Source organism: Eupeodes corollae, chromosome 1 (assembly GCF_945859685.1).
Source record: "Eupeodes corollae chromosome 1, idEupCoro1.1, whole genome shotgun sequence".
In the NCBI taxonomy this organism is placed as follows: domain Eukaryota; kingdom Metazoa; phylum Arthropoda; class Insecta; order Diptera; family Syrphidae; genus Eupeodes; species Eupeodes corollae.
Window position 1 is genome coordinate 189,791,844 of NC_079147.1, and position 24,448 is coordinate 189,816,291.

At 36.7% G+C, this 24,448-nt stretch overlaps 1 protein-coding gene across 2 annotated transcripts; it reads right to left on the reverse strand.

Annotated features, from left to right (window-relative positions):
- Positions 1–8,719: 8,719 nt before the first annotated feature.
- Positions 8,720–24,219, reverse strand: LOC129953752 (glycoprotein-N-acetylgalactosamine 3-beta-galactosyltransferase 1-like). Of its 2 annotated transcripts, none has more exons than XM_056067185.1 (5): positions 24,062–24,219; positions 23,481–23,979; positions 23,273–23,366; positions 9,182–9,472; positions 8,720–9,095 (listed from the first exon to the last, which is right to left on the reverse strand). In XM_056067185.1, exons 1-5 carry the CDS (start codon positions 24,105–24,107, stop codon positions 8,940–8,942), a joined length of 1,086 nt encoding a protein of 361 aa, XP_055923160.1. In that variant the 5' UTR covers positions 24,108–24,219; the 3' UTR covers positions 8,720–8,939. The 2 variants fall into 2 exon arrangements, with proteins under 2 accessions (XP_055923160.1, XP_055923161.1); XM_056067186.1 differs by having other exon boundaries at positions 23,481–23,983; positions 24,062–24,152.
- Positions 24,220–24,448: the final 229 nt, after the last annotated feature.

Here is a 24,448-nt window from a genome sequence, read left to right on the forward strand (position 1 = left end):
TTAGGGTTAGCCAAAATGTTCACCTTTTTTTTAAAACTGATGCTATGGTAAAAAAAACCACCCACGCAATTTTGTTGGAAGCAATTTCTGCATCTTTCTTATGTCTTATTATCTGTATAACAAAATTTATTTGAAATCGATATCTCTTCTGATTCTTGAGCTATGCCTACGAAAAAAACGTCGCGAACGTACGTACACACGCACGCACAGACATCTTCCTAATAATCTTTTATTTCGACTCTAGGGACCTTGAAACGTCGTTGTGTTTGTAGTTTCATTTATAATTTATTTTTTTTACAATTTTGTATTTTAAAACTTTTTAATTGGACACATTTGTGTATATATAATTTAATATACACAAAAAAGGTAGTGTGACTGCGCACCCCAATTGTCTCGGAAGGTTAAAGCTGTGAAACTTTTAAGTTTCAGTTTCTTAAATCGTGGATCAATTATTAAGTGTGCAAAGGTGTACTAGTAAAATGTCTTCCCGAAAAATTTGTACCTAATAGGACCAATAACAACACAGTAAGGTCGGTTAAACAATGAATTAAGAACCAAAACGTTGAGGTCTTATGGGATTTGGAATAATCTCACCAAAACATCGTTGAAAATGTTTGGACAAATGTCAGAGATATCGACTTCATCGTTTGTTTTAAATATAATAGGAAAAAATGCAAAAACGACTTTAAAAAAAATTTGTGAGTGTTTTTTTAAGTTAAGCAAGTTAAGAAATAAGTAAAAAATTTGTATAACAAATTTTGAGCTAATTCGGTATAATTTCGAAAAAAATCAGTTATTTGTTTAAAAATCAAAAATTGAAACAAAATATTTGTCACGAAGAATATTTTGGGAACAAAAAATAATCTATAATATGAAATGTCTAGAGAGCTACTTGCGAACATCGGCCGCCGCAGAAGACATGCAGTCAACAAAGAAATTCCAATTTCGCAAACAAGGAACCCCAGTTCCAGAATCCATTGATGCGTTAGGTCGCATGTTGGAGATCGATTCTCATTAGGATTTACTCGTAACACTTGCGGATTCAGTTGTTTCATCAAATGCGTACTAAATATGGACGCTTTTCGCAATTAAAGCTACTGATTGAAGTAGAAATAGTTGCGCCAAATCGATCGATACACTATACATTGAACTAAGAATTAAATCGAGAATACAATGTTGATACATTGCAGGAATTCGTTCGAAATAATGTGCCTTTGCTGAATAAACAGCAAAAACAAGCATACGCAACACTATCTATTCTTCTTGGACGCACCTAAAGGAACAGGGAAAACATTTGTCATTTCATCGATTTTGGACACTATTCGATCAAGATGTGACATAGGTTTGGCGTTAGCATCATCTGGATTTGCAGCAACTCTTCTAGATGGCGATCGTGCTGCCCATTCTGCGCTTAAGTTACATGCAATATTTCCCGGTACAGTGCAATGGGAAAATTTTTGATGCAATGCAAGCTCATTGTTTGGGCACAATGGCATATAAGAAATCAATTGAAGCACTTAACTTCACACTGAAGGAATTTTCGACGAAGTAACAACATCTTTGGCGGCTTGATGATATTGTTGGCAGGCGATTTTAGGCGTTGCCAGTAATTCCCCTTGGAACGCCTGCAGATGTATTGAATGCTTTTGTAGAATAACGTAAAAACATTATCGATTACCAATAATATATGAGAGTTCAACTTCAAAATTATCAAAATGCTGTACAATTTTCCAAACAATTGTTAGCTGTTGGAAATGGAAAAGTGCCAGTTGATGCGACAGCTGGATTTATTACTCTTACCAACGACTTTTGCCGATTTGTAGACTCTAAATAAGTTCTTATTAAAAATGTTTTCCCAAACATTAGTGAGAATTATCAGAATTATGCTTGGTTAAGTCAACCCTTACTTCACCTTACTTACTTAAGGTGGCGCTAGAGTCCGGGGCGGACCTGGGCCTCAACCAACATGCCTCTCCAGCCAGTTCGGTCCCTAGCTAGCTGTCTCCAATTTCGCACGCCAATTTGGTTGAGGTCCTCTCCCACCTGGGTAAGCCACCTGAGTCGCGGTCTTCCTCTACTGCGCCGTCCCTCAGGATTGGATTCGAAGACCTTCCGGGCTGGAGCGATGATGTCCATTCGTTCTTCATGACCTAGCCATCTAAGCCGTTGGACTTTAAATCTGCTAACTAGGTCAGTGTCGCTGTACAGCCAGTACAGTTGGTCGTTATATCTTCTCCTCCATTCTCCATCTATGCATACGGGACCGAAATTCACCCGAAGAATTTTTCTCTCGAAGCATCCTAAGACGCTCTCATATTTCTTCGACAATGTCCAGGCCTCAGTGCCATAAATGAGAACCGGGATGATGAGTGTCTTATAGATGGTGATTTTAGATGCTCGAGAGAGGACTTTACTTCTCAATTGCCTTCTAAGTCCAAAGAATCAGCGATTTGCAAGAGTTATTCTTCGTTTGATTTCAGCGCTGGTGTCATTGTCTGCATTAATAGCGGTGCCTAGGAAGTCAAAGTCCTTAACTATCTCAAAGTTATAGCTGTCCATGGTGATGTTTTGTCCAAAACGTCGTTGTTCAATGTCCTTTTTTGATGACAGCATATACTTGGTCCTGCCCTCATTGACCACTAAGCTCATCTTCGTCGCTTCCGTCGCGACGCGTCGCAATGCTCAGAAACGCTAAACTGATTCACGCTTTGATCTTTCGGTCAATATCATTTGCGTATCCGAGTAACTGGATGGACCTTTGGAAGATTGTGAATCTCTTGTTGACGGTTGAGTTGTGCACAATTCTTTATAGAACGATCTTGAAGAAGTCACATGACAGTGCATCGCCTTGTCTAAAACCTTTTTTGACATCAAATGCATCGGTAAGATCTTTTCTGACCTTGATAGAGCAGCGTGCGTTCTCCATTGTCATTCTGCACAAACGGAGCTCTTCCCTATAGATGCTGTCATACGTGGCTTTAAAATCGAGATGGTGGGTATTGATTTGAAGCTCCTGGGTTTTTCCAAGATCTGCCGTAGTGTGAATATTTGGTCGATAGTGGACTTTCCTGGTCTGAAGCCACACTGATAAGGACCAATCAGGTTGTTGACGAACGGCTTCAGACGTTCACATAATACGGCAGAGAGGATCTTATACGCAATGTTAAGGAAACTGATGTCTCTGTAGTTGACGCAATTTAGAGGATCTCCTTTTTTATGTATCGGGCGTACTATGCTGAGATTCGACTCATCGAGATTTCTTCCGACCATATTTTGCAGATGAGTTGGTGCATGCTCCGTACCAAGTCATCGCCTGTTGCTTTGAATAGTTCGGCAGCGATGCCCTCAGCTCCAACAACTTTGTTTCACTTTAGTTAAGATATAGCTATCTTCATATCGTCGAGGTCGGGTAGGCCGAATTATTGATCTGCGTCGCCGAGGTTGAGTGGTTCTATCTCCCTTACAGCGGAATTCGGATCGTCATCGCCGTTATATAATTTGTAGAAGGCTTCGGTTCGTGGCTGGTATCCTTGGGAGTTTTTTTTTACCTTTTGGTAAAATTAGCGAACCTTATTTCTATTGTGACATCCCTCCATCTCCTCATAGCACGCTTCTCATGCTCTCTTTTTTCCATCAAAGAAGCCGATGTCCCTCTCTCCTCTTCTGCTCGTAGATCTCGCGAGCAGCTCTGGTCCTTTTGTGCAGCGCCGTTTTGTATGCCATTCGTCGTCCAACCGGGCGTTTTGCTATGGTAGCCGTGTGAAACTTAGCACTTCAGAGGCGGCATCTCTGATGGCTGCAAGGCAATGTTGCCACTGGTTTTCAATGCTTAATGCAGGCAGCATATGACTCCTTAAGAGGATATTAGAGACTCGATCGAGACTGAATTGCACGAATCAATCAAAAATCGCTGGCGATTTGGACATACAAATTCGTTGATTCCATAACAAATCCCGATGATATAGCAAATTATCCAACGCAGTTTTTGAACTCTCTGGAGGTACCAGGATTTCCACTTCGTAACTTGCAACTCATAGTTTGTTCAGTTATTATGATATTGCGTAATTTGAATCCACCGCGACTTTGCAACTGTACTCGAATTTCGGTGAAAAGACTTATGCCGAATTTGATGGAGGCAACCATTATTAACGGAAGTACGCAGGTGAAAATGTATGTTTTCCTCGAATATCAATGATTTCGAATGATCTTCCGTTTGATTTCAAACGATTGCAATTTCCGGTTCGCCTTGCGTTTGCAAGTCGTAAGGCCAATCGCTTAGTTTTTGCTGGATAAATTTGGAAAATCATTGTCCTTAACATAGGCAGCTATACGTTGCGTGTTCACGAGTTGAAAAACTATTTGCTTGTGTTAACGTCAGACCGAAAAACAAAAAATTTGGTTAACTAAAGAGCACTTGAATGAAGAGAATAGTTTACGGACAAACGCTTCGTTTCAGTATTTACTTTGGATTCACTTTAATTTTTTCTTAGAGAAGTTCAACTTAATTACACATAATTTTTGTAGATAATCGAAATAAATTCATTACTCTTGTGAAATGAAATAAATTTTTTTCCATTTCAAACATAAAACGAAAACAATAATTTGTCTTCATCTTTTAATCCCGAAACGAAATTTTACCCAAAAAAAGCCATCCGGTGGTGAAACGAAGTTCGCCGAGTTTGCTAGTGTTACTTAAAAATATAAGTAGCCTAACTTTCCCTGAATTTTATGAAAACAAATTAAAATGCACCTATGTATTTAGATACTTACTGCATACGTTCTAATCAACAACACCCATATTACCACTTAAAATAAAATCAATTTCTGGTAATAAAATGGTTTCTAAAATACAACTTCTACTACAAAAAAAAAACCACTTTACTTTCATAACTTCATTACATTTCAAAAAGATAGGAATTTAAGATTTTTCTATCGACCAATGACTAAATACGATGTTCAAATGGTAGACATGTGCATTCAAGAGGACACAAGCGTCCACAGGTTTTTCTCAAAACCCACCTCTGTCTATCAACTCCTACTCTCACCTCCCCGCGGTGAACATCGGGTGCCTAGTACCTCAACTGGAGATTGGGTTCCAACCCCAGTGGAAAGTTGTTGGGGGCAGCAAACGAGAGAGGGGGGGAGAGGTGTTTCCACTAAGGCACCTCTTCTTATCCAGGCGGCAGCGGACGAATTCTCGAGATAGAATCAACGGTGGCGTCTACAGTTCCAGTAAGGTTGAACTACTTAGTGAACACCTTATAGGGCTTCTTCGACATATTCGGAGCCCAGGCCTATAAGGAGCGGTTCATCCGGCTCCCCTTCCTTGGAGTTATACTAAGGATCTGGCCCTCCAGGTTGGGGTTTGTGCCGTCGGGGTGACTTCCTGGCCACGTAAAAGCATCATAGTTTCGAAGCAACAACAAGCCTCGGATACGGAAGGATTCACTGTTGACAACCCACGCAAACGAAATAAGGACAACGAACTTCGGATATGTACGTGGAATGTTAGGTCCCTTAACAGACCACGTGCAGCCGAACAATTAGCGGAAGCCCTAAACTGCTGCAAGGCAGATATTACAGCCATCCAAGAAGTGCGATGGGATGGACCGGGTAAACGCAAACTAAAAGACTGCGATATCTACTACGGCGACTGCTACCGAGAACAAAGACAGCGTCTATTTGGGTGTGGATTTGTTGTTGGAACTAGGCTCAGGCAAAAAGTCTTGAGTTTCAACAGTGTGAGCGAGCGCATCACGACAATCCGCATCAAGGCTAAATTCGCCAACATAAGCCTAATATGCGCGCATGCCCCAACAGAGGAGAAAGATGAAGACACCAAAGATATGTTCTTCGAGCTCTTGGACAAGACATATGAGCAGTGCCCTGGCTATGACATTAAAATTGTCTTAGGAGATTTTAATGCCAAGCTAGGAAGAGAAGACATCTTTGGTGGCATAATCGGGAGATACAGCCTGCACGACACCACCTCCGACAACGGATTCAGGCTGGTCGATTTCGCTGCGGGGCGAGACGTTCTGGTAGCTAGTACGCAGTTCACGCATCTTAATATCCACAAGGGGACATGGAAATCTCCTGATCAATCAACCGTCAACCAGATTGACCACATTGCGATCGACGCACGACACTTCTCCAGTATCCAGGATATCCGAACATTCCGAGAGGCCAACATTGACTCGGACCACTACCTCGTTGTAGCCAAGGTACGGCTACGGATATCCCGATCCAAGCCAAAACAAGGAAGTACTGTGAGAAGATTCGACGTTAGACGGCTACAATCGCAAGAGACTGCCATGTCCTTTTCCGATCGAGTCTCTAGTAACCTCCTAAGGAGTCCTATGCTTCCTGCATTAAGCATTGAAAACCAGTGGCAACATTGCCTTGCAGCCATCAGAGATGCCGCCTCTGAAGTGCTAGGTTTCACACGGCCACCACAGCGAAACCCCTGGTTTGACGACGAATGCCGGCAAGCGCACGCAGCAAAACAAGAGGCATACAAAACGGCGCTGCACAAAAGGACTAGAGCTGCTCGCGAGCTCTACGAGCAGAAGAGGAGAGAGGAACACCGGCTTCTTAGACGGAAAAAAAGAGAGCATGAGAAGCGCTCGATCGAGGAGATAGAGGGATGTCACAACAGGAATGAGGTTCGTAAATTTTACCAAAAGGTAAAAAAAACCTCCCAAGGGTACCAGCCACGAACCGAAGCCTGTAAAGACGATCAAGGGAACATCGTAGTAGAACCACAGTCGATGCTGAGAATATGGAAAGATCACTTCTCCAAATTATATAACGGCGATGACGAACCGAACTCCGCTGTAAGGGAAATAGAACCACTCAACCTCGGCGACGCAGATCAACAATTCCGCCTACCCGACCTTGACGAAGTGAAGATAGCTATATCTAAACTTAAGTCAAACAAAGCTGCTGGAGCTGACGGCATCACCGCCGAACTATTCAAAGCAGCAGGCGATGACTTGGTAGGGAGCATGCACTAACTCATCTGCAAAATTTGGTCGGAAGAAAGCATGCCCGATGAGTGGAATCTCAGCATAGTGTGCCCGATACATAAGAAAGGAGACCCTCTAAACTGCGCCAACTACAGAGGCATCAGTCTCCTTAACATTGCGTATAAGATCCTCTCTGCCGTATTATGTGAACGTCTGAAGCCATTCGTCAACAACCTGATTGGTCCTTATCAGTGTGGCTTCAGACCAGGAAAGTCCACTATCGACCAAATATTCACACTACGGCAGATCTTGGAAAAAACCCAGGAGCTTCAAATCGATACCCACCATCTCTTTATCGATTTTAAAGCCGCGTATGACAGCATCTATAGGGAAGAGCTCTACAGAGCAATGTCTAGTTTTGGCATCCCTGTCAAACTGATCCGTTTGTGCAGAATGACGATGGAGAATGCACGCTGCTCTATCAAGGTCGGAAAAGATCTTACCGATGCATTTGATGTCAAAAAAGGTTTTAGACAAGGCGATGCACTGTCATACGACTTCTTCAACATCGTTCTGGAAAGAATTGTGCAAAACTCAATCGTCAACACTAGAGGCACAATCTTCCAAAGATCCATCCAATTACTCGGATACGCAGATGATATTGACATAATTGGAAGATCAAAGCGTGATGTCAGTGGAGCGTTTTTGAGCATTGCGACGGAAGCGAAGAAGATGGGTTTAGTGGTCAATGAGGGCAAGACCAAGTATATGCTGTCATCGAAAAAGGACACTGAACGACGACGTCTTTGACAAAACGTCACCATGGACAGCTATAACTTTGAGGTAGTTAAGGACTTTGTCTACCTAGGCACCGCTATTAATGCAGACAACGACACCAGCGCTGAAATCAAACGAAGAATAACTCTTGCAAATCGTTGCTTCTTTGGACTTAGAAGGCAATTGAGAAGTAAAGTCCTCTCTCGAGCATGTAAAATCACCATCTATAAGACACTCATCATCCCGGTTCTCATTTATGGCGCTGAGGCCTGGACCCTGTCAAAGAAAGATGAGAGCGTCTTAGGATGCTTCGAGAGAAAAATTCTTCGGGCGATTTTTGGTCCCGTACGCATAGATGGAGAATGGAGGAGAAGATATAACGACGAGCTGTACGGGCTGTACAGCGACACTGACCTAGTTAGCAGAATCAAAGTCCAACGGCTTAGATGGCTAGGTCATGTAGAGCGGATGGACATCAACGCTCCAGCCCGGAAGGTCTTCGAATCCAATCCCGAGGGACGGCGCAGTAGAGGAAGACCGCGACTCAGGTGGCGCACCCAGGTGGGAGAGGACCTCAACCAACTTGGCGTGCGAAACTGGAGACAGCTAGCTAGGGACCGAGCTGGCTGGAGACGCTTGTTGGTTGAGGCCCAGGTCCGCCCCGGACTGTAGCGCCACCTTAAGTAAGTAAGTAAGTAATGACTAAATACAGTATGATTAAAAACTATTATTATAAACCTAATTTCTAAACAATTTATTTACGAATTTTAAGAAATATAATTTTAATTTGCGTACATCCACATTTCGCACAACCATAAATAAATTACATATCTCTAACAACAAAATATCCTAAAGTCACTCTCAAATGGACACTGGACAGGCCTTGATTTGTATTTCTTCTACAACCCATTACGCAGCTTGTTAAAAAAATGCATTGCATATTCGTATGAGCCAGAGACTCATGTTTCATCCTTAAAGTCTGCAACGTTTACTATAATTCGTTTATTATTTTCAAATTCAAATACTTTTTTTACAAAGCAAATACATAAACACAGAAATATAGGTAAATTATGTAAATTACACCTAATTAATATTTTAATTACTAATTAACATTTAATATTCTTAATATGATTTTATAAAAATCACATTAAGTACGTAAATTATATTATTTTTCATAGTTTGTCTGCTTTTAATTTATCCAATTTCTGACGAAATTTTATCTGGTAACGTTCGGAATGGTTTTTCTATGCCATGAACCTTCATTCGGTACAGGAAAAAATCATACAAGTACATATCCTTGGATTCAAGGTAATGGAAGGATATTGCGTAATCAGAACAACAGAATGGCCCCTGAAAAAAAAAGCATTATGAAAAATAATTTAATGTAACAATGTAGTTCAAGTTTCATCATCAGATTAACTAAAATTTATTCTTACCGTTTGTATTTGCTCAACACTCCTATTAAACAACCATCCTGGCAGTGTATTCATTGCATCAGGTTGAAGGTAGTCACGAAGTGGCAAAGGATGAAATCTTTGGGTATAGTCAATGGGATCCATTGAATTTCCTGGTATAACACCAACATTTGTAAGACATTTTCCAATTTCAAAATCTTCCGATGAAGGTTGGGCACTTAAACACAGTGTTTCATTGTCAAATGAATCGACAATAAAACGACGAAGTGCTTCTTTACTGAGGACATAACCTCCTCCACCTGACATGTAAACCTTCAAATTAAACATTTACTATTTGAAAAATCATCTTTTTATTGTATCACTAAAGAAACCCAAAACCAATTAAGTCAATATCTTTGATGAATTTTTACTGTATAAGGTTTGCAAATAAACAAATAATAATGATTTTACTATGAATTTTTAGATTAACCAAATACTAGAGTATAAGACTTTTTGGAGACAGTTTTTGCCGAAATGAAGCACCCACCATTCCTATTGTACGCAAAAGTGCGTGGACAAAATTTATGATTCCCGTCGTTGTATATTGTACTGTGCACTGACGAGAATGTGTCAATCAATTTATTGCAATCATTTGCAACTTCAAGCATGTATAGAAAATAATTGCTACAAGGTGTAAGAAGCATTAATCAATTTTTTTTAGAAAATACAAGGTCAGTTTGCAAAAAAATTATAAATAGGATCTGCATCGAAACTTTTGTTTTGTCTGAGAATTATAAAAATTATGAGAAATACTTCGGAGGTTATATACTTAAATGGATACCTGCTACAAAAACGCTCAAATTTGGAAGAGCCATGTGGTGGATGCCTGTTTGGGTGTAAGAAAAGTATTGAACCCATCTATCAACTAAATTTTTTAATAACGAAGGATATGATTATGCTGCAAGGACGTTTCGCCGCGGAACAACCTAATTTAATACTATTTTACTTAAATTGTATTCATACAACTCCTACATCGTCGATTATGGAAAGAAGATACTCAAAAAGATTTAGTGACAAAAGTGGTGAATATACTTTTATAAGTAGTAGTGATTGTCTACTGTGTCCCTTCGTACGCAATCTCTTATTTGGATGAAGGATTTAAATTTGTTCCCTAAAATCATCAGTAACAGCAGAACCTACCAACTAAAGAGATATATCTAGAATAAAATGGTATGACCGAAGACGTGTTGCTTATAAAAATAAACTGGAGTCACTTGTACTCCCCATAATAATACCAACAGATTCAATTGAAGAACGACGCAAAGCAAGCAAAAGCTGTATTTATGAGGCGAACGGAGATCCCATGCAAAAAATGTTAAGTTTGAGCCAAAAAAACCTTGGTTTAATTAAGCTTGTTTTATGGCCAGGAAAATGCTCTTTAACACCTTAAATCCTTCAAAAAATATGTCGTAGAAACTACTATGATGCCAACAAAAAATATAGGATTTTATGTAGCACTAAAAAACAAGCTTATTTCGTTAGACTTGAATCTGTTCATTCAGCCCGAGGGTATTGGAAGATTGCTAAGCAAATATGCGGACAGTCGATTAAAACCACAACGTCAGTAAAAGTAAATTAATTTAAAATGCATTTTGAAAGCTTACTCTCGCAATCAAATGATTCGGCTACTATCTCATACGCTCTTTCTCAGCGACATGTTCCAGAGCTAGATTACCCCATTGAGCTGCACGAGATATTATATTCTGCTATATCTTCATTAAAAGATCTGAAAACTTGATATTTTGATGGAATACCGTACGAATTTTATAAAAATGCATATGTCCATCTCTTGTTGAAGAAATGCAAAAGTTATTCACTGAGATTCTTGAAACTGCAACGCTACCATCATCTTTCAGAAAATCCATTTTATAACCCACTGTTCAAGAAAGGAGACACAAATGTTGTGTCAAACTACGAGTATAAAGGACTTTCATTTCTCGATACGCTCTATAAGTTATTTACTACAGTTCTCTTGTACAGACTTGGTTAGAAAAAGAAACAACAACATCAATGAATTTCAAGTTGCATATAGAACCAACTATTTTACTGTGGACCAAGTTTATAATCTTTCATGGATAATTTAACTTCAACTCTGCCAAAAAAAAAACTCTACACTTTTTTCATCGATTTTAAGGCTGCTTTTGATAGCATTGACAGGTATGCTCTTATTTTTAAACTACCGACTCTTCGAAGATACTGGCTAGAATGAAGTCTCTTTATAAGGATACTACTGCAGTTGTTTCGGGTGGTTCATGTTTGTCAGATTTTCCCCCACTAAGAAAGGTGTTCGTCAAGGATGTGTGCCAAGCTCTTTTCATTCTGTTTTTAAATGATCTTCATGCGGAACTTCCAATCGGTATTGTTTAAACGATCTTCAAATTAACGCCCGCTTATATGCGGACGATATTGTACAGTTGTCAGATAATCTTTCCAATTTGCAACAGCTAATTGACGGTTTTAAGACCTACTGCATTCAATGGAATTTGAAATGCTAATATAGTAATATTTAGCAATGGTGGAACAAGAGCAGCTGCGAAAAATTGTTTTACAATAATTCTGAAATAAAGGTGTCTAATAAATCTTGGCGTAGTGTTTAATTACAATATGTCTTGGAATGAGTAGCTAACAAACAGATTGGAAGCATCTAAAAATTCTATCAATGAAACGTGGTCGAGAATGTTGCGAGACAATACCGTCCAACACTCAACAAAGCTCAAAATATACAATGCCGCCTCAAAAGCTGTTATGTTGTTCTGTGCGTGTGCTCAAGTTTGGGGATACCGCGAATACAACCAAGTCGAAAAGTTGCAGCGTTTTTTCCATGAAAAGATGGTTTTTACTGCCCGATAATACGCCTAACTATGCTGTGCACATTGAAACAGGTTTACCAAAGGGTTTTCTAATGTACCTCCAGCTCTATTTTTCTTTCATAAGAAGAAATCAAAATCTTACTAATAATAGATTACCCAACATTTTGTCGAAAGCCATTATAGAAAAGAAAATCTTCTGGGCTAAGGAATGGTTGGATCTTTTTCATGGAGGTTTGTTGGATTTTTATTTCGACATGAATCTAATTGAATGACTCAGCTTACATAACATTCTCTTACTGAAAATGAAAGAAAAAAACTGGACTGAATTTACAGTTAGTGCGACACAGTCTCAATTTCACGATGAATATTTCCACTTGATATACTCTGGCACCCCGAACTAATTTGATGACTCCAATTTACGTGATACGATTTCCATAATTTTTAAAGCTTATTTAAAGCAGGCATCAACGCTATCAAGGAAATCAATGAGCGTCTCGTGACCATCCGCATCAAGGCTAAATCCGACAACATTAGCCTAATATGCACGCATGCCCCCACAGAAGAGAAGGATGACAACACCATAAAGATATGTTCTTCCAGATTTTTCACAAAAAATATGAGCAGTGTTCTAGTTACTATATTAAAATTGTCCTGGGCGATATTAATGCCAAGCTGGGAAGGGAAGACATCTTTGGTGGAATAATCGGGAAAAATAGCCTGGACGACAACACTTCCGACAACGGATTCAGGCTCATAGATTTTGCTGCGGGTGAAACGTCATGGTAGCCAGTGCACGTTTTCCGCACCTCAACATCTACAAAGGAACTTGGAGATCTTCAGATCAATCTACCGTCAACCAGATTGACCATATTGCGATCGAAGCCAGACACGCTTCCAGCATCATGGATGTCCAAACTTTCCGAGGAGCTAACATCGACCCTGGCAACTACCTCGTTGTAGCCAAGGTAACACAATCCCTTCCTCTCGACTTAGACAAAGTAGAGATTGCCATATCTAAGCTGGTGTCAAATAAACCCGCTGGTGCGGATGGCTTGAATGCTGATTTCTTTAAATCAGCTGGAGATAAGTTGGTTAGGATCATGCACCAACCAATCTGTAGATATAGTCGGAAGAAGCATGCCCGATGAATGGAACCTCAGTATTGTTTGCCCGATCCTGAAAAAAGGAGACCCTCTTAACTGCACCAACTATAGAGGAATCAGTCTACTTAACATCGCTTACAAAATCTCAACAACCTAATAGGTCCTTATCAGTGTGATCATAGACCAGGAAAGTCAACAATCGATCAAATATTCACATTACGGCAGATCCTGGAAAAAAACAAAGAAGATTTCAAAGCAGCATATGACAGCATCTACAGGAACGAGCTGTATAGAGCCATGTCTAGTTTTGGTATCCCTGCCAAACTCTTTCATTTGTGCAGGATGACTATGGAGAATTCACACTGCTCCATAAAGGTTGGAATCAACTCAACACAACTTTTCGATGTCAAAAAGGTGTTAGACAAGGTGATGCGCTGTCATGCGATTCTTTTAACATCGTACTTGAAAGAATAGAGCAGAGCATCCAAGTCAAAACTAGAAGCACTATGCTTCAAAAGCCTTTCCAATTACTAGCATATGCTGATGACATTGGGGCTTTTGTGAGAATTGGGGCAGAGGCGGCAAAAATGGGTTTAACTGTTAATGAGGGCAAAATAAAGTACATGCTGTCGTCGACAAAGGACAAACAATATCGACGTCTTGGTCAAAACGTCACCATCGACAGACGTAACTTTGAGGTAGCCAAGGACTTCGTCTACTTAGGCAGAAAACAACGCCAGCGCTGAGATCAAACGAAGAATAACTCTTGCTAACCGCTGTTTCTTTGGGCTAAAAAAGCAATTGAATAGCAAAGTCCTCTCTCTCAAAAGACCAAAGATATAAAACCCTTATCATATTCGTCCTGCTACACGGTGCAGAAGCATGGACTATGAAAAAAACGGATGAAAGCACCTTGGGTCGTTTCGAGAGAAAAGTTCTTCGTGTGATTTAAGGTCCCGTATGCACCAATGGGGAGTGGAGGAGAAGATGGAATAATAAGCTGTACGGGCTGAACAGTGACATAGACTTAGCAAAAAGTGTAAAAGCCCAACGATTAAGATGACTGGGTCACCTAGAGCGCATGGAAAACAATGCTCCGGCCCGGAAAGTCTTCAAATCCACACCCACAGCAAAGCGCAGTAGAGGAAGACCGCGAATCAGGTGGCGCACACATGAGTGGAAAGTAACCTCACCCAACTAGGAGCACGAAACTGTAGACATCTAACTAGGGACCGAGCTCAACATTTTTCGTAACACTATTAGTAACTAATTAAAGTTGATTAATGTATTTATTAAAATTATAATTTTTCAAACACTATTTCTAAACGAATCCGTTTAAATTTAGTTATACCTTAAAACTTTTAAGTTTTTATTAATTTCTTTTACTTAAAACAATTTTCGTGTAATACATTTAAGATATAAGAAAATACTAAAATATCTAGTTCGTTTTAGTAATTTTTATTTATCTTGTAATTGTTTATAATAAATTTGGTGATAAACATGTATTTTTGTAGCAACCTTTTCAGTACCCGCATTAAAAAAAAAAAAAAAACAAATAAGTACAATATTTAAATCTTAGCAAAAAAGTTATTTTTTATTTTCGCTGCAAAAGTTTGACTCCATACTATTTATCTGTTTTTAAGTTTTAAACTTAGCCTGCAAATCTGCTTCTATGTTTATTCATCAGCCCATTGAATTCAAATTATATGACATTAAATTCAAAAATTAAAAACATATCACCGAAATCAGAGCTGCATTTTAGTTCTTCGAAGATCAAGGTGATTGATATTTTTGTATTCCGCTTGAATGACTTAATAAAATAAATGCAGTTTATTTTTAATTTTTTGTACCCTTGTTATTTTACTATAAAAATACACAAATTTGAATTATTAAACACAGCGTTAAGCCTTCCGGGTACTATGAACGTGTTTCCCATCTCAAAGGTACCAAATACATTAACCTATAGCAATTATCGTAACTCAAATTTAACTTTGACAAATATTTATTTCTTAGAATTATGTTTCATATTTCATTTGACAAAATACAAACTCTAGAAATTAGTATGGATATTTTGTAGAACCAGACTTATTAAAAAATAAAATCACATATTTAGCATAAAATTATGTAAAAATCTCAAAAAAGTTTAGCTCCACTTAAGTTATGTAACTTAATTCGCATACAAAGTTCGTTTTTTAAATTTTATTCAAAAAGGTATAACTTGAATCTTGTTCCTTTAAGAAATTGTTATATTATAAAAAAACAGTGAAATTATATATTTACAAAAAATCACTTAAAAAACTTTTGGAAATTCCTGTTAAAAGAAAAAAACTCTTAATTACATTTTACACTTTAAATTATTTATCAGTTTGTTGATATTTAAATGTGTAAATACCATAATAATAAACTCCCCTGGGTTGCTGATTGCAGATTCAAAAACAATTAACATTAACACGACGACGCGACGCCTGATGCCGCCGCAGCAATGCCCATCAAGAGCCCACTTATAGCCGGCATCGGTAGCACATCTTTCCCCCTTTAGCGAATTTATTTTTCATTTATTTATTTGGTTAGCTTATAATGTTTTTTAGCTTTTTATTTTTTGAAGTCTAAATATGTACTTTGGTTTGGCATTTTTAAATGTCAACTACATGGTCCGTACCTTGATTGTAAATAATAATAAAGTTTTATTATGGTTTATGACTTTAAAAGGGAATAACTGACCTTGACAAAGTAACCTATACACAACATATTGAAAAATCAATAAAAGTATTTGCAACATCTTTAAATTCATACCTTCCTACATTATAGATACATTTGTATGAGTAATGTAGTATTTTAATAAAAGCAGCAATAAAGTTCATAAAGTATCTATCATTAATCGCACGCATGGTTTAATTTTTATATTTTAATGGATGATTTCATTAATGAAAATTTAATTAGTTTATTTTTGTTTAAATTATTCATTTGACATTCAGCGATTCAAGATAAAATAAGAAATTTTAGTTAGTTATTTTTTTTCTAAACAAGTTTGCCAAAATAACAACAAAAAGCAATGATTTATGCATAATTTAGTTGTTTCTTCTTTTCGTAGAAATGCTGCCTATCAAAAAAAAATCATTTTGAACAATAACTTAACTAATTTTATTGGACTTCTTGGTCTGTAACTATGTTTAACGGATTGACTTATAAAAAATAGAAGTTTATCATTTTAGTAGGTTTGTATCTTTCTATGCCTGGCTTATAAGTGTATACAGATGTCAAAAATTATGTAATTATGCGTGAATAAAATGTTTCGTTTATGCAAGAAAACTTGTCTGAAGAAAGACACAAATTTATCCAAATTTAATCGAACTTAAAATCGTGTTCTTTTAATGCGAAAATAATTTAAAATTGTTTGTATTTATTGTTTAAGAACAACTCAGTAAACAACCATAAATGAAGTCATAGAGATTTGAAAAGAAAAATGTAAATGGTTATTCATTCATTTGAACGATTAGCGAAATCAACATCCCAGGATAAAGATATAATTGAAGAGGTTGAATGTACAGCCCAAATAAAGTACTAAGTCGCCTATAATTTCCAATATCCAACAGTCCTTTGAGAACTATGGCCTAGGGACTTAAAGCTCTCAACGATTTCTGTGTGCGAGTAATGTTGGTAGGGATGGAGTTACATATATAGGCGCAAAAAATGTGAATTTACAAAACCTCAAATACTAATTTGTGAAATAACATTAAATTCAAAAACGTCCATAATTCACTAAATTCCAAAATTCAAAAAATTAAAACTAACGTCTTCTTGTTTAGAGCAATGGAAGATTATAAATTGTATTTCTTAAGGCTGCTTTCGGATTTTGTGTTTCAGCATTACAACTAATTTTAGATTTAAGCAGGTTCTTGAACAAAATGTATCCGAATAAAATGGTGTTCTTAAAATAGAGAACATACGTTTTAAACTTCTATTTTGTGGCGAAGTACAACATTAAGTTGATTCTAGAGTATGAAGCCGAAAGTTTGATAAGTCTTGAAGATAATAGCCAGTTAAGAGGGCAAGACACATTTCTTGCATTGCCTCAGGAAACCATAACATTTTGCGGCATTTTTGAAAAGGGGGGTATATCTCACTTTAACGATACAAGACATCATTGGGTTTTTGGAAGCATTGAATTCCACTTGGTTAGTTCAGAATTTATTGTGCTTATCATATTTTGTCGTTGCAGTTCCACATCCGAAGACGAGGAATGTGAGTCTGAAAACTAAACTAACTAAGGCTAAGATTACTTTTGTCAGCGAAACAATGTACTGGATTCAAATTTGCAGATAAAAGATCATTAATATAAATGAGAAAGAGTGTTGGAGATAGAATAGAACCCTAGGGTACACCAGCAGGTATTTTGTGATTTTTAGACTTGATACGTTTTTGTATATAATAAGCGCACACTTTTTATGCAGAGACACAGTCAGAGCACTAGGAAGAGGAGAGAGCGTGTGAAAGGAGATGTCGGTGCACATTGGTTTTGAATTCCTGAATATTGCAATAGCTGGGAAAGACAGAGTGTGGTAAGGAATTCCACATACGCGTAGTACAGCTAAGAAACGAATCTCTGTATTTGACAGTACGGCCGAAGTTGGACTCTAGGTTATACTGATAAGCATTCCTAGATGCGCGAGTATTACGGTTGAATTGTTTAAGGGGAGGAATGCAATTGGCTATTTCTTTAGAGCATAAACCATTAAAATAACGGTACAAGATGGTGAGACAAGAAACTTTACGAAGATGTTCAAGCGACGTAAATGACTCTATGATAGTGATATCACCAATCAATCTAAGTATAATACTATCCAAGAGGATTAAGTAAGTTGCAGGAGCACCAGCCCAGATATGGGAGTTATACTCAAGCTTTGTACGTTTATAAGCTTTGTAGATAACCGCCAGACCAGAAGGGGTGAAATATGTCTTGCATCGCCTAAGGAAACCCAAACACCGACCGGCATTTTTGGCGAAATCGCGTATGTGATCGTTCCACAAGAGGTGGTTGTTGACACACATATCGAGAATATCAAGGTGTTCAGTCTCATTGATGCAAGTGCCATCCATGGATAATGGCTAAGGCGGTATATCTGACTTTAACGATACAAGACAGCATTGCGTTTTCAAAGCACTAAATTCCACGCTTTTCTTTATTCCCCATTGTACAATGCTGTTTAAGTCGGAATTTATTGAATCTATCAGATTTTGTCGTTGCAGTTCCACATCCGAAGAAGAGGGATGTGAGTCTGAAAACGAATATGAAAAGCTAAAAGTATTATCGTCAATGTATTCGACTAGAAGTTGCAAAAAGGAGATCATTAATAAAATTGAGAAAGAGTGTTGGAAATAGAACAGAGCCCTGGGACACACCAGTATTTATTTTGAGGTTATCTGATTTGAATCCATCCAATACTGCTTGTATTGAACACTCTGAAAGCAGGGATTCATGAAATCCGAAAGCGCGCATTTTCGATAAGAGAGCCTGGTCCCAAACCATATTAAATGATTTTGAAATATCAAGTACAATAATCTTACTTTTTCCAAAAGGACTGTTCGGTGAGATGAACTATGAGATCACCAGTGGACCTATTGCGTCGAAAGCTGTACTGACGGTCATTAAGAAGATTTCGATTTTCAAGATATTTCTTGAGCTGATAATTAATCAGAGTGCAATCGGTCGGTAATTAAAAGGGTGAGTAGGATTCGCCTTTTTTGGGGATGTGATGGACAAATGCAGTTTTCCAACCACTCGGAAGGAGACCTGAAGAGTAGGACATATGAAAAAGCTTACGCAGTGGTTTTGCCAGCGTTGAAGAACAATAGCGGGGATTACATCCGGACTAGCGGATTTATGAATGTTGAGATCTTTAGGAACTCTTGCCACAGTGCGAATACGAAAAAAGATTGGTCCCATAGAATTACTAACTCGCTCAAGTACAGGCGGAGTCATAACACTCATTGGCAGCGTTGAATTGGCTGCGAACTGTCTGGCAAAGAGATTAGCTTTTTCTAAAGAGCTAACAAGGTGTGTTGACAACGAGCGTTGAAACTGAGGAAGAGTAAGAATTCCTCATGTTTTTGCAAATGTTCAATACTACTTGTATATAGAACGATCCGAGAGTTAATTACTGATCCAATGAAGGAGGGATTCATGAAAACCTAATGAACGTATTTTGGATATGAGAGCCTGATGCCAAACACTATCAAATGCTTTTGAAATATCAAGTATCGTTTTTATGGCCCTTGTATCCTGTCAAATTGCCATACGTACTGATTTAATAATTGGTCAACATAAATTAGGAAAAAAACTTCAGTACCCTGTACCTTGTCCGAAAAATTAAATATGGCTAAAACAATGTTTCCAATCTTTAAATTTAGGGGATCTTATTATGTATATTATCCCGAGGAAGGTAAATCTAAGATTTTTTCTTATCTGTAGCTTGGGGATAGTGTAGTATGTCTGCTTTGGAGTTGAAAAAAGAAGGTCTATTGTTCACTTGGTATCGAGAACCAAACATCATTTTTACCAAATGTTCGTACTGTTTTTGTAGATTTAATTTATTTTATGAAAAAAACGGAGTGTTGGAATTTTATATAAAAATTACTGAATATCGAAAGCACTATTTTATATGAGATAAAATAAGTTTAAAAATGTTGTGTTCATAAATAATAGACATCCCTGATTGTAATCTTTCGTTAAATCACTTAGCGCATATCCTGTGTGGTGAATTTATCTTAAAACTTAGGTTAAGACTTAGTGTTTAGTCAGTCGTAATAAAGAGTGCAATCCTTTCCGTAAATATAATAAATGGCGACGAGGATAAAAGAAAATTTATAAATTATCTTAAAAAGTTAAAATTTTAAAACTTGCACAACATACATTTCAAATAAAAATAAATTACGATTCATCGAATAAATTTCGATTATTATTCAAGCAATTGGTTAATTGTGATTTTAAAAAGCCTGTAGATGACAGAAGATAAAAAGGTTAAGGATATAAAACCTAAAAAAATAATGTCTCATGTAGGAAGTATAAGTCAATTCGTGCCCGGAGAAGACTTCGATGCTTACAAAGATCGGGTACAGCAATATTTCATTGCAAATGAAATTGCTTCAGGAAACAAACACCCGTGTTCATCACCCTCATGGGAGGTGTACGAAGTCTTGAAGTCCATGACTGCACCTGCCTTACCGAGCACAAAATCGTTTGATGTTTTAATACGCTTATTAGAGCAACACTACGCTCCAAAGTTTAATGAAAGAGCGGAGCGCTTCAAATTTCAAAGGGGTAAGCAGGAAAAAGGAGAATCAGTCAGCGATTTTATTATAAAATTTTGAAACCTGGCAGAAACCTGTAAGTTCGGTGATTTTATTATGGATTTAGTAGTCGATGCAGAAAAATTAAAAAACTTTGCTTTGGAAGATGCTCTGACAGACAAATTCATTGTGGGGCTACGAAATGAGAAAATCCAACAAGTTCTGCTCGCAGGCGAAACAACATCATTCGAAAAAAGTTGTGAGAGAGCTCTGACGATGGAAATGTCACAGAAAGAACAGCGATCGATGCAGCCGGCAGAAAAATATGTAAACGCGATTAAGCACAGATCATCGAAAAATATTGAAGCACGTGTTCGCAGTCGAAGTAATGATTCTGGTAAAAGCCGTTAAATCACTTAACATTTTTAATTTTTGAAAAGACATTTGAGTCGAAAATCAATTTATACAAACTGCTTTTTTTAGGTTTTTATTTTTTGTTAAGAAACTTTCAATTCGATTTTTCAAAAAAATGTTATGAAATGTTCAAAACCAATATTTCTCAAAAGATAAATTAGATTTAAGCCAAAATCTCAAAGTTTTGAAAAGATATTTGATTATGAATGGTATTCAATTTTTACCAACATTGAGTAATTTTGTATTTATTTTTTTTTAGGTTTTTATTTTTCATAAAAAAATGTCAATTCGATTTTTATCAGATGTTCGAAATGTTAGTTTTCGTTGCACAAAATTGTTTTAGAGATTAAATCATTTTTTATTCGTAAAATTTTCGAGGTGACAAATTTTTTGTATTTATAATTCACGAAAAAACGTACGGACATCTTTCTAAAAATCTTTTATTTCAACTCTTAAGACCTTTAAACTTCGAGAAATGTCAACATTTTCTATTTGACAAATCGGACTCGTTACAATAACTTCCTATGAAAAGGCGAATAGCAAATCTTGAAGCTTTTTGTATGCTAAGTATAATATTCCAGTTGCTTTTCTTTTTGAATAGAGGGATACCTTGAGTTTAATCTGGTATTAACGTGTTTTTTTGCTATTTGTTTATGATATAGTGAGAAGATTGGCCCCAACAAAGAAAACAATGGTATCAAATGGAAGGTGGGATATATACCTGTAAGTTAGGAATTGTAATTTTTAAGAAAAGTTAGTTGTCAACAAAAATAAAAGATTGGAAATCAAAATATTCAAAAAAAAGCCAAAAATTCATTCTTGCAGTATTTTAGAAAAAATTGTTTTTTTTTTTTTATAAGAACCAAATAGTTTTTAAACTCTACATCTGCTATAATACTTTGTAGTCAATTAGTCTTTTCTCTAGACAGAAAGAGCTGTTTCCACAAATATGGTAGATCCAAATATGGTAGATCAAAAAAGTTATCCAGGTTTTCGATATCGAAGTCTGTACGCCAAAATCAAATTTTTTGTTTTCGGATGTTTCTAATTGTAACCCTGATGTTCCCCTTAAGTACATTTTACTATTTCTTTTTTTAACTATTAACCCAATACTATCAAAAGTGCCTTACATGTTTATATAAAGCAGAAATTAGATAGCTTACTACTTTTTAGCTTAATTTTTAATGGAATGTTTGTTCAACTTTTCTCTAAGACCAAGTTTTCTAGTAAATGTGGATTTTCGTCAAAAAAAGCAAGTTTTGAAAAGTTTTTAGAAAAATGTTATCTTCTTTAACTTGCCAAGGTGTTCTTTGATATATAACTTCATTAAATTCAAAATCCCCGCATTTTGGTAAAAAGAATAACAAAAATGTTAAATACAAACATTTTAAATTTCTCTGGCAAAATAGTTATATAATATTATTTACCTATGTTCATCAACAAATTTTTTAATTTGATCGAATGTCAATTTAAATCTGACCTTAGAATAAATCCATCATATAATGACCATTAAATTTTAGTGTTTATAAACCAATAAAGCTTCAAATAAATTTTAGTCTTTTTTTACTTTTATTCATATTTTTTTGTGATTCATTATCTTCTTTGAAAAAATAAAAATAATAAACATATTATTGGAATTTTTTTGTTCGATATGAATAAATTAAACTACTCTATAAATAATATATAAACCTGACTGTTTCAAACCATCGATCTATCAAAATATAACTGTTTTGATTATTCATTAATTTTTGCAGATTAAAAAAAATGTCTTCTCTTAAATGTATCTGCTGTTGATTAATACCTAAATAAAATGTAAGCGTAAAATAACAGGTTAAATTTGTACAACAATTAATATTTATCCACTTTTTGCTTAATACTATTCAGACATTTTATTCCAACATAATTTAAATAACATAAAAAATTAATCATCATCATAACATTTTATCACTTCATCAAACCAAAGAAACAAAAATGAGAAGAAAAGAACAATATCTATGAATTAAATACCAATTAAACAAAACTTTTCTATTATTTTATGCAACACTTTCGTTGACACTTCAATTTCCCTGTATGAAGAAACTTTGACAAACAAAGAGTGACAACAAAAACTAAAAGAAGGAAAGACAAATTATTCGCTATTAAGTCGAAATACTCGCTTATTGATTCACGACCATGGTTAATAAATCACAGTCTTTATTTAAAACTTAAGAAAAATAAACAAAACAAAAAATTCACAACATTACTCTTGAATATTCAAATAATGCATCTTTCATCTCTCGAAACTTGAAGAAGATTTTGAAGAAAAAATTTGAATAATCCCATCAAACAAAAAAGGAAACCATACAAAAAACTCTTAAGCAGTTGCAAAGGTAGTAAGTTGCATGCATAAGGCACCTTAAGTTAATATCTACACCGAGACTAACTTTTATAGTCAAACTTAACTATAACTTTTAACTTACTTTGTCATTGTAGATGAATTTATGTCCAAAATAGATAGGTTTTTGAGCATCGTATCCGTAGAGCAAGTATCTCAGATTTTCCATTACAATGTATCTTAAAGTTGGTACAAGTACCCAGAAGATCGAGAGAGAGAGAGAGAGAGTAAAAGGTCAAATAAAAAAATTCGTCGAATTATTTAATCCACCAGTGTCAGTGCGCTAAACTTACGTATCATCATCTGCCTTAAGAAACCATTCGCCTTCGTGCAACAAATTTTCATAGACATAACGAAATGCCTCACGTGTTTTTGTCCACAAATTGTCATGACTATCCTCAACACCAACATCGACTGCACCCAGATCCTGGTCGTTTTGGTTACTTATGAAGATCAATCGGTTGCACCGTTTGCCCCAAGTTGCCTTCAGATGTTGTGCCTTGTCGCGATTGTCGGCATAAGTGAGTACCATGCAAACAATGCGAACTTCTTCAAATAAATCCGGGTTTGATTTGGTGGTAACGATAGCTCTCGAGCTTGATGAAACTAATGCTGCTGCTGATGACCCATAAGATGAACCCTCTCCTGTACCCGTGGTTATAACCAGGGTAGTTGGTTTTTCATTTAGTATCTCAGTCACCGAGGTGCCATAAGACAAAAGTGTGACAAATGCCATGGCAAAGCCAAAGGCAAATCCAAACAGCGCTGCTAGACGAACCCTCAGGCTTGACGCTGTCTTGAGACAAAGGAAACAGAAAATAAGATATCACCGTTTGTTTTTGTTTTTCAAATCTATTTAAGCCGTGTTAATCACCTTCGCCGGCGTTGCGACGCCTACTCAAAAGTACGTCCGAACTCATCACCGATATTTGTTAGACTAATCGATGTTTAAAGCTCAAGAAAAAAGCGTGCCTCTCAGCTAGCTTCAGGCACTGCTGGCTGGGCTGATCAGAGCTCATCCATCGACATACACCAAACATACAACCAGATGGCTTTGGGGGGTTTTGCCGCTAAGTTGACAAGTTTTTTTTTTGTTTTCTGTGCCATATGCGACGGACGGATATATCGATAACCAATATTGTTGATGCCGGTGACCGGTTACAATATTTAAATCAAGCTTAAAGAAATTTGAATAACAAGACAGAGAATAATAGTCGGGCGTCAACTTATTTACGTAGAATCAATACTAAATGACTTGCAG

Excerpts from the sequence above, each read along its gene's own strand:
- LOC129953752 (XM_056067185.1), bottom strand. The coding sequence starts at position 24,107 with ATGAGTTCGGACGTACTTTTGAGTAGGCGTCGCAACGCCGGCGAAG. Across the intron at positions 23,367-23,480 it reads CTTAAGGCAGATGATGATAC|ATACATTGTAATGGAAAATC; the intron begins GTAAGTTTAGCG and ends ACCAACTTTAAG. Across the intron at positions 9,096-9,181 it reads GTGTTGAGCAAATACAAACG|GGGCCATTCTGTTGTTCTGA; the intron begins GTAAGAATAAAT and ends TTTTTTTTTCAG.